The sequence below is a fragment of the Hylobates moloch genome, unplaced genomic scaffold (genome assembly GCF_009828535.3).
Source record: "Hylobates moloch isolate HMO894 unplaced genomic scaffold, HMol_V3 SCAFFOLD_6, whole genome shotgun sequence".
Lineage (NCBI taxonomy): Eukaryota > Metazoa > Chordata > Mammalia > Primates > Hylobatidae > Hylobates > Hylobates moloch.
Window position 1 is genome coordinate 131,987,866 of NW_026652281.1, and position 11,065 is coordinate 131,998,930.

Genomic DNA, 11,065 nt, shown 5'->3' on the forward strand with positions numbered 1-11,065 from the left:
CTTGCTTTACATGCATTTGGGCAAATATGATAAAACTATCATGGTTTCAAATAAAGTAGAAAGTACATCCATGCTCATAGCATATTATTTAGAATAGTAAAACATGGAAGCAACCCAAATGTCCATCAGTGTGTGAGATATGAGTTCTAAATTTCTCTTCAAAGAATCAATATGTCAGTATGTTCAATTATTTGCCTTCTGTTTTTAAACTTAACTTCCTCGTAAAAGCAACCTTTTTTGATTACCTGCTCCATCCTGACTCATCCCGATTACCTGCTCCACCCTGACTCATTCTGATTTCCTGCTCTGCTATAACCATTTTTTCTGCCATAACCATTTTTTCCCGTCAAACCACTTACCCCGGCACTCTCTTTAAATTAGCCAATCAGAATTAGTTTAGCCTGTGTGGTCTAAACCTAGCTGACAGGGGAACGACACCGCAGCAGGGGCCACATGCGTCAGGGATAAGAACCCCTCCCCTCCCTTGTCCAAGTGTGCGCTCACCATTGCTCCATCTGTAAGGGCGCACCCTTCTATAGAAGTACACTGCCTTGCTGAGAATTAAAAAGAAAGTTTTATATTTGAGTGCTATTTCTTTTGCGGCACCGAAATTTTATTTATAACAAGTGAATGAGTGGGTAAGTAAAATGTGGGACATACATACAATGGAATATTATTCAGCCTTAGAAAGGAAGGATATGCTGACATACGTTACAACATCGATGAACCTTGGGGATATATGCCAAGTGAAATAAGCCAATCACAAAAAGACATACCATATGTATAATTTCACTCAAAGGAAATACTCAGAGTAGTCAAAATCATAGAGCAGAAAGCAGAAGGATGGTTGCCAGGGCCTGAGGGAGGGGGGAATGGTGAGTAGAATTCTGGAGATGGGTGGCTGTGACAGTTGCACAACTTTAGAGTGTACTTCATACCACTTAAATGTACACTTAAAAGTGATAAAGATGGCAAATATTATATTTTCCACCACAGCTTAAAAAACTGCAAAAAAAAAGAAAAAATAAAATGAAGAAAGAAGCCCGCTAGAAAGAGAAAAGCAAGATTTCTACTATAAAGGTTATATTCTATGATATACTATAAATATTCATTATGCCTAGAGTTTCTCTCAATTTTTAAACTTAAAGATAAAAGTTCTGTTCAAAGAGACATTTGGGAAAGCTAAATGATTGAGGGGCTCTATAATTTGGATAAAATGAGCTTTTACACATAATTGTATGCTGGGTGTATGTAATTTATTCTGCATTTGTGCATTAAAAGCTCTAACTCTTAAGATCTTTTCCATTCTCCTGGCTTAGGCCATATCATGTTCTAATATTCCTGTTTTTATTGCCAATATTTTGTTCTCCATGCCAAACAGTGACCCTTCTATAAAGCAAGAGATCCTTGTCTTCTCCTGGAATGCATCGGAAATACTAATCTCTAAGACTAGATGTTGAGAGAATAGAGAGTTCTAGCCCAGGCTCAAATGAGAAAGCAGAATTCTAGACCAAAAAGTGAAGAACTGCTCTCAGATAGATGACACACCCTCAGGGCAATAAGACAGAACAAAAAACCCTCTACTTACACCAGATCAATATAGGTTACATCACAAAAGAACGATGAATCTTACCTCGGCCTCTAGAACAGCTCCAGATTCGAATGGTTTGATCTTTGCTTCCAGTGGCTAAGTAGCAGCCTTTTGTTTCTGGAGCTTGTGCTACAGCATTCCCGTTGGTAATTTCAGCTTCTTCTATAAGATAGGTGGCAATTTTGTTTTTAATTTGCATTAAACACACACTAATATAAAAAAATTAGTTTGCAAGAGTTTCCAAAACTTAGCTATCTCTTTCATAGGTCTGAACTATAAAATTTGAAGTTTTAGGTATAATTAAAATGATATAATTCAGCCTGGCGCAGTGGCTCATGCCTGTAATCCCAGCACTTTGGGAGGCTGAGGCAGGTGGATCACCTGAGGTCGGGAGTTCAAGACCAGCCTGACCAACATGGAGAAACCTGTCTCTACTGAAAATACAAAATTAGCTGGGTGTGGTGGCGCATGCCTGTAATCCCAGCTACTTAGGAGGCTGAGGCAGGAGAATCGCTTGAACCTGGGAGGCGTAGGTTGCGGTGAGCAGAGATTGCGCTCCACCCTAGGCAACAAAAGCGAAACTCCATCTCCAAAAATAAATAATACATAAAAGATAAAATGATATAATTGTACCCGCTCTGTTCTTCAGGTCTCAAGAGTACTTAACTTTCCCTTAAACCATTTCTACCTGAAGTTTCCTCTTGGTTTATAGATAAACAATCTTCACCAGGCAGGGGACACCAGACTATGGAGTGGATTTCATCATCATGGCCTCGAAGCCTATGAATAACTTCTCCTTTCTTACTGATGTCAATTATCACCACTATGCCATCCTTGTAGCTAAAAAACAAGAGTTAGAAATATTACTAAAAAAATGAAGACAGAACAGAGTCTCTAGTAAACATTTTGGCTTAGAGTTACCATTGGTGCATTCCTTAAAGTTAGGTGCATTTGGGGTGGCGGAGGAGGGAAGAGGAAAAAAATAATTTTGTTTTTTCCTTTTTTTAAAGTGCTCACCTTATGCCTTCTGGTTTTGTTAAAACCCTTCTCTCTATGATCAAACTCTTGGCACTAGGTAATACTATGTATGTTGCCTGGTACAAAACTCACAGTGGACCATGATTTTGTTCTAAGGGAACTTTCATAATTTTTGCAAGGGTCCAGCAACTCTTCTTCTTTTTTCCCTCTCTGTTGCCCAGGCTGGGGTGCAGTGGCACAATCACCACTTACTGCAGCCTTGACTTCCCAGGCTCAAGCAATCCTCCCACCTCAACCTCCCAGAGTAGCTGGGACTAAAGGTACGTGCCATGCCCAGCTAATTTTTGTATTTTTTTGTAGAGATGAGGGTTCACCATGTTGCTCATGGCTGGTCTCGAACTCCTGGGCTCAAGCAATCTACCTGTGTTGGCCTCCCAAAGTGAAGGGATTATAGATGTGAGCCACCACACCCGGCCAACTCTTCTAATTAGAGATAATTTTGTCCTAGTGCACTGGAAAATAATCTTTTTTTATAAGTGATACTACTTTTTAAACTGTGAACTTAACAAAAGTTGCAGAATTCTACACTCTAGACCTGCATATTCCAAGGCTGTCATTTTATGAATTCAAAATAAACTGAGAAATTCTAATAGCTTTTTAAAGATGAACTACTTCAGATACATAAAAAAAGTAATCTACCACCCTGCCTAAGAAAAATAATTACCAATAGAGCTGAAGTCCTCTGTACATTCCACCTCAATCAAACCTCTCTCCTTGCCAGATCTCTTCTCCTTTTCTTCCTTTACCCAGAGGTCAAACTCTATTTGTGAATTGTGTTATATCATTCCTAGCCTTTCTTTGTATATATTCCTAAATAAGATATAGATTTTGCATATTTTAAAACTGCACATAAATGCTATAATCTATTTTCCTGCAGCTTGTTTTTTTCACTCATTCTGTTTGTAATTCGTCCATGTTGATACACGTAACTCTAGTTCCTGGCCAGTCATTACACTATTGTATTAGTACTGCACTGTGTGAATATATCAAAGTTTATTCATTTTCCTTTTGAAGGGCTTCCATTTTTTACAACAAAAAAATGCTATTAATGTTCATGTACACGTCTAAGACAATTTCAGGTTTGATGCCTAGTAATGGAACTGCCAGGATGTTAAGATATATGCATCTTTATTAGAAAGTACAAAACTGCATTCTACAAAGTGGCTGTACCTATTCACACTTCCTACACATTACAGAATTCGACAGGGAAAAACCCCAGCACAGCTTTATTTATTTATTTATTTATTTATTTTTTAAAAGAAACACTAGAGTATGTCAACCTTTGAAGACCTAGACTTTGAAAACTGCCAAGTAATGCAACCTAATTGCCAACAGATCAAGCTATTTAGAAATTTGAATCAAGCTTTCTGGGAATAATACTATTCTGAAGATCCTCCCCTGACCCCTGCCTACCACCTTTCTGTTCATCCTATCAACCCTACTACAACACTGCTCCCACTTCAAGAGACTGCCGATCCAGTTCCCTTCCATTTTCACTATCACTCACCCACACCTGTCTTTCCATACTTCCCTCCACCCAATGCAGCACAGATTTCATGATCCATCACTATCATTGACTTTTTTTTTTGAGATAGAGTCTTGCTCTATCGCTCAGGCTGGAGTGCAGTGGTGCAATCTTGTCTCACCACAACCTCCACTGCCCAGGTTCAAGTGATTCTCCTGCCTCACCCTCCTGAGTAGCTGGGATTACAGGTGTGCGCCACCACGTCTGGCTAACTTTTGTTTGTTTGTCTGTTTGTTTGTTTGAGACAGAGTTTAGCTCTTGTTGCCCAGGCTGGAGTGCAATGGCTCAATCCTGGCTCACCACAACCTCTGCCTCCTGGGTTCAAGTGATTCTCCTGCCTCAGCCTCCCTAGTAGCTGGGATTACAGGCATGTGCCACCATGCCTGGCTAATTTTGTATTTTTAGTAGAGACGGGGTTTCTCCATGTTGGTCAGGCTGGTCTCGAACTCCCGACCACAGGTGATTTGCCCACCTCGGCCTCCCAAAGTGCTGGGATTATAGGCGTGCACCACTGCGCCTGGCCTAATTTTTTATTTTTAGTAGAGATGGGGCTTCACCATGTTGGCCGGGCTGGTCTTGAACTCCTGACCTCAGGTGATCCACCTGCCTTGGCCTCCCACAGTGCTGGGATTACAGGTGTGAGCCACTGCGCCCAGCCTTATCATCAACTTTTAAAAATACCCGTACGCCCCGTCTCCTTCTCCCTCAAGTGTACTTACTCCACAAAGCCCCAAACCTGGCTGAATCCAACCATCTCCTTTCTCAAACAGTTTGAGTTTACTTTAAATTTATGGCCACGATTCTTTGTTTGCCACTCAACAGTGAACACTGGGCCTATAATTTTCCTTAGTACATTCATTTTCCTATTCTCTTTGACCATTTTCATACCTTCTTTGCATATCCGGTTTCAACCCCATGATGAACTTGACTCTACCACTCTGACTTAGGCTTCACTGAGAAAATCAGAAATCCCAGAATGGTACACCTTTTTCTTCCAAACACATCTACAAATCTACTTGCACCTATTTCCATATTCCCAGCTGTTCTTTCTTCTTGTCATCTGAATCCAATCCCCTCTTGACTTTTCAGCAATACCCCTACATTTATCATAGTTTACTCCTGCAACAAGCTCTTCCTCTTTTCAAGCCTTACTTCCACCAGCATAAAAACAGGTCCCATTTAATATTTCCCATTTAATACTCCCTTGACCCCATCTATCCCCTCTAGCTTCATGTCTATGCACATTTTTACAACAAACTTTGTGAAAGAGTTGTTGTCTCTTTGTATATCTCTATTGTCTTAGTCCCCAGTCTTTCAAATTCACTCCAATCAGAATTTCTCCTTCAACATTCTAGGGAAATTGCTTAAGTCTTCAAATTAGAGAAAATAGACATCTTTCAGTGAGAAGTACATGAAATGGTGAAGGAAAGGGGGATGTGTATTCAGGCAGCTCATGTGAAACAACCTTGGTGATCAACGAGGAAACAGATCCCAATGCCATATCACTTTCCCAATCTAAAGGGAGCGCTCAGAACTAGAGAGACCCAGCAAAGTCATCTGACACCTGGGAGTTCATGTTATATCAACGGGCAGTAGAGAAAGCGAAAAAGGTGAAAGAGGACATTTCCTACATGTAAAGGTTGACTGGAGGAGTTAGATCCGAAGAACGAAGAAAGTACAGTACCATGGAAACCAAGGAAACAAAAATGGAGTGGCAGAGACAGTAAGGACCTAGAGGAATAAATGATGCCAAGGGCTCAGGGGGAGTGGTTAACATCTGTAGATGGTTTCCTTTGAGGAATAAAAGGACAGAAGAAGGTAAAGAAAATGCAAAACACGATCATAAACAAACAAAAATCATCAATACAGATGGCACAGTACTTACCCAATGGCTACTAAATCTTCATGATGAGGTGAACAAGTAAGACAGAAAATTGTCCTGGGTTCTATAAAGAGGTGCTGGCTATCATTTCTGTTAAACCAGTAACAGAAAACTACTCCTTTTTCATCCCCAGATACTAGTAAGTCCTTTACTCGAGGAGACCAATGTAATGTTGATATCGTATGCTTTAAAACAAAACAAAAATCTGTTATTATCAATGCTGAAGTTTTACCTAATTTTTTTTTTTTTTTTTTTTGAGACGGAGTCTCGTTCTGCCGCCCAGGCTGGAGTGCAGTGGCGCAATCTCGGCTCACTGCAAGCTCCGCCTCCCCGGTTGACGCCATTCTCCTGCCTCAGCCTCTCCCAGCAGCTGGGACTACAGGCGCCCGGCCGTTCTACTTAATTTTTAACTTGTATCACAAACCAGCATAATGCTACATATATACATTAAAAGTAGTTAATATGGCCGGGCACGGTGGCTCACGCCTGTAATCCCAGAACTTTGGGAGGCTGAGGCAGGTGGATCACGAGGTCAGGAGATCGATTCCATCCTGGCTAACACGGTGAAACCCCGTCTCTACTAAAAATACAAAAAATTAGCCGGGCGTGGTGGCAGGCGCCTGTGGTCCCAGCTACTCGGGAGGCTGAGGCAGGAGAATGGCGTGAACCCGGGAGGTGGAGCTTGCAGTGAGCCGAGATCGCGCCACTGCACTCCAGCCTGGGTGACAGAGCGAGACTCCGTCTCAAAAAAGTAAATAAATAAAAAATAAAATAGAAGTAGTTAATACTTATTAGTAGTACTTGTATAGCAACACGATATTAACAAAATGGTGGGAAGATTTAGACTACTGGAGATCAAATAATCATTAAAAATTTTTTAAATAGCTTAATGCAAAGTTCTTATTAAGCAGGTCTTTTCCTTTGTTCTCTCAAAAGGCAGGTACATCAAGTAACTATCTAGCTTAGAAATGAGTTTCATTCACTCATTTACAGTCTATATCAGGAGTCCATTTGTATCAATAACCGGAGGGTAATTGTTTTAGACCTTGTGGGCCATACCATGCCTGTTGCAAACTACTCAACTCTTGTATCATGAAAGCAGTCATAGACAATACTTAAATGAATTAGTGTGGTTGTATTCTAATAAAACCTATTTGCAAAAATAGGCACAGAGCAGTTTGCCAACCTCTGGTTTGTATGTATCTCCTTTCAAAAACAGTTGAGACATCTTACAACATAGTTTCTTATCTAAGTAATGAACACAATTACAAGTTACTTTGCACAGATGAGCTAGCAAACCTAGCCTGCAACAGAAGAACCCTCAGCACAGATAGATAAAAACGGTTTGAGAAACCAGTAAGCCATGGTACCTGATGGAGTGCATGTTCTGTCACAACTGTTTTTGTCTCTACATCCCATATTTTCACAGTCCCATCGTCGGAGCTGGTGGCACAGAGATTGTACTGACCAGGGTGATGAGAAAATGTGAAGCCAGAGACCCTTTCGGTGTGTCCCACCAACTCTCCTATGACTTTAAGCAAAACCAGACGCTAGGTTAATCGAAGTGCTATCCAAGGTTCCTGGCAGAATCATATTGTTGTTGGATGATGAGTAAGCAGATGCTGTAGTTACTTAACCCATGGTATAACTGAAACACCGACAGACTTACAATCAGAATTCCCAAGTGCTGATATTGGCTGTGCCACGTGACTTCGAACAAGTCTCTGAGCCTCAGCTTCTCAACTGTGAAATGAATGTTGATATATCTTGCTCTGCTTAGTTCGCAGACTGGAAAGCAGCTCAAATAATGTGAAAGTGACTCTTATTTAGATGTGGCCAGAATAAATTACCTGGCATGTCATATCCTAAGGCACAATCAAAGCCTAGTTTGGAGCCTGAAAGCATCTGCTTCAACCCATTCATCTTACAGTAAGGAATGCCACACGTTGCAGGATCTTGCTTAGGACCCCCTTAGGAAGGCTCCCGGGGGTCTGGCGCGCACCGGGCTGGGAGGGAGAGCCATATAAATGGCCGGGACTATACAAGGCTAACTTTTCAGTAAGCAAGCTGCCCCACGTGGAAGCTCCAGGAGGCGGGACCGCTAGGCCACAGCATGGTGTATCATTGGGAGACCAGAAGCAACTCAGCTTAGTGACTGTGGGCTTCCTCTCCTCCCAGCCTGGGCCTCAGTTTCCCTAGCTATAGAAAACGGGGTGGCTGGAGACGTCCACTCGGCGCCCCTGGGGAACGTAGAAAGGGCAGTAAGTCTCGGGCCCAAGGGTGGTGAGTTACCTCGAAACGGGGGTGTCCCTGGACTCTCGCCTGCGCCCGGGCCCACGCGGACAAGGAAGACGGAGGTCCGCGCGGCGAAGCCAAAGAGGCCCCCGGGCACGGCATCGCTGCAGCGGGCGCAGTACCAGTTGGGGGAGGGCGGCAGCGTCCGCGGCTCCTGCCCCATAACTACAAGCCGTCAGAGCCAAGAGAAGCTGCCACAGCCAAGAGAAGCTGCCACAGCCGACCGCTCGCAGCCTCACGCCTTAGGTAGGGAGCGGGGCGGGGTGAACTCCGAGCTCCGCCTTCTCGGGCAGTCGCTACGGTGCGCGTCGAGGCCCAGCCAGCACCGCGCGTTCCGTTCCCGCTGCCGCCGGGCTGGAAAGGGCGGGACCACGCGTGCTGAGGTAGCCCTCAGTACCTAGCCCGCGGGAGGCGGTCCGCCCCAACCCTGGCTAGGGTCGGGTGTTGCCTGAACACAGCCCCGAGGTTAAGCATTCTCACTTCCCACAGAAAGGCACAAAATTAGAGGATTAGACTAGTGGAACCACCGCCCCACGCTACCAGTTTATTCTTTGGACCTGTTCAACCACTATCCCATCTAGCGTTTTTTGAACGCTATGTGCCAGAGAACTTTGCTAGTTGTGGAGGTGTTTTAAAGATATGCACAAGAGGCCGGGTGCGGTGGCTCACGTCCGTAATCCCAGCACTTTGGGAGGCCAAGGCGGGCGGATCACGAGGTCAGGAGTTAAAGACCGGCCTGGTCAACATAGTGAAACCTCGTCTCTACTAAAAATACAAAAATAAAATAAAATAAGAAAATAAGCCGGGTGTGGTGGCAGGCGCCTCTAATCCCAGCTGCTCGGGAGGCTGAGGCAGGAGAATCGCTTGAACCCGGGAGGCGGAAGTTGCTGTGAGCGGAGACCGCGCCACTGCACTCCAGCCTGGAGACAGAGCGAGACTCCATCTCAAAAAAAAAAAAAAAAAGTAAAATGCAACAATCCCTAGACAACCAATACTAGGGAAGCTGAGGCAGGAGAATCGCTTGAACCTGGGAGGCGGAAGTTGCAGTGAGCAGAGATCGCGCCACTGCACTCCAGCCTGGGCGACATTGCGAGACTCCATCTCAAATAAAAACAAAACAAAACAAAAAAAGGTATGCACAAGAGGCCACTTAACAAAAATATTGTTGTACCTGAGTGAGTTAGAGAAAACGCCACACTTTGAGACGAATTAAGAGTCCATTTAGCCGGCAGCCAAGAGATGGCTAACGCTCAAAGTTCTCTCGGCCCGAAGAAGGGGCTAGATTTTCTTTTATACTTTGGTTTAGAAAGGGGAGGGGGGGTCTAGTTAAAACAATTTTACAGAAATAAAGTAGGCAAAAAGTTAAAAGGATAAATGGTTACAGGAAAGTAAACAGTTCCAGGTGCAGGGGCTTTAAGACTATTACAAGGTGATAGACTCGGAGCTTTGGGAGTTATCCATCAGACGAATTCCTGGAAATTGCTTGCCACAGTATCTTATCAGTTAATTGCATTCTTGGATGTGCTGGGAGTCAGCTTGCACAAGTTAAGTCCTTGAGGAAGGGGCTGCCAGTGGAAGAGCCAAGATGGAGTGTGTCTGGCTCTCTTAGCTAAGGGAGAGTCAATTCAGGTGGAAACAAGGCTAGGTGATCAGAGGAAAAAGGGAGAGTCTAAAAACAGGGTTAGTAAAAACAAGGTTGGCCATTACAATATGGAGCCCAGGAGACAGGCTGGTGTGAGCTGTGATCGAGCTACTGCACTCAAGCCTGGGCAAGAGTGAGACCCTGTCTCAAAAAAATAAAACAAACACAAATATGAAAGTACAAATCTGGAATTAAAAAGAGAAAGAACAGTTTCTGCAACTGGGTGGAAATTCTGGCTCTGGGTTCTGGGTACTCAAAGATGAAAGAGAAGCAAATGGAGTGACTCTTGATTTGCTTGATTGAGGGCCAGCTGTGTGAAGGAAGCTGTATGTGGTAAATGGTGTGGAACAGTTTCCTTTCAACTCAAAAATGCTGAAATGCTCAGATTCTGCACTACTCGTGTGTTGCTTGTTTGCGTTGGGTATCTGACACTTCTCCATATGTAGCAAACCAAAATCTGAATTACCTGTTATTCTAATACAGAGAGGTCAAATACATATATTTGCAGGCGTCTAGGGGCACAAATTTGGAGGCACCTAGCCGTAGATTGATCACTGGTTTGCCAGTTGTTAGTTGAGAGACTTTAACCTATCCTAAATATGTTTCCTCATTTGAAGAAGGAAAATGATAATCCATGCTTTGTTGGATTGCTGTGAGGAATAAATGAGATTTAGTGAAATACCTGCCGGACATAAGGCAGTAAATGCCAGATGAATATAAACTCATTCTTGAAGGTCAACCGGATTAGTAGGGATTAGGACAGCATACATCATATTTGAACTATTTGCTCTTTAAAAGAGATTTTAGGCTAGGTTTGGTGGCTCATACCTCTAACCCCAGCACTTTGGGAGGCCAAGGAGAGCAGATTGCTTGAGCCCAGGAATTTGAAATCAGCCTGGGCAATTTGGGGCAACTCCTTCTCTATAAAAAATACAAAAATTAGCCGGGCGTGGTGATGTGCGCCTGTAGTCCCAGCTACTTGGGAGGCTGAGGTAAGAGGGTGGCTTGAGCCCGGGGTCGAGGCTGCAGTAAGACTAGGTCGTTGCTACCGCACTCCAGCCTGAGCGAGAGAGAGACCCTGTTTCAATAAAA

The 11,065-nt window shown here is 43.6% G+C and overlaps 1 protein-coding gene across 2 annotated transcripts in view; it reads right to left on the reverse strand.

Moving 5' to 3' along the window:
• Window positions 1–8,591, reverse strand: part of GEMIN5 (gem nuclear organelle associated protein 5) — a 51,330-nt gene extending 42,739 nt beyond the window's left edge. The window contains exons 1-5 of one of the 2 annotated variants that reach the window (XM_058440077.1): window positions 8,329–8,591; window positions 7,407–7,567; window positions 6,040–6,221; window positions 2,280–2,431; window positions 1,634–1,750 (exon numbers count right to left, since the gene is read on the reverse strand). In XM_058440077.1, coding sequence (XP_058296060.1) covers window positions 1,634–1,750; window positions 2,280–2,431; window positions 6,040–6,221; window positions 7,407–7,567; window positions 8,329–8,494 — 778 coding nt within the window. In that variant the 5' untranslated portion in view covers window positions 8,495–8,591. Of the gene's footprint in view, window positions 1–1,633; window positions 1,754–2,279; window positions 2,432–6,039; window positions 6,222–7,406; window positions 7,568–8,328 lie in introns of both variants that reach the window. The other variant, XM_032158471.2, reaches the window with a different exon arrangement.
• Between the last annotated feature and the right edge of the window lie 2,474 nt (window positions 8,592–11,065).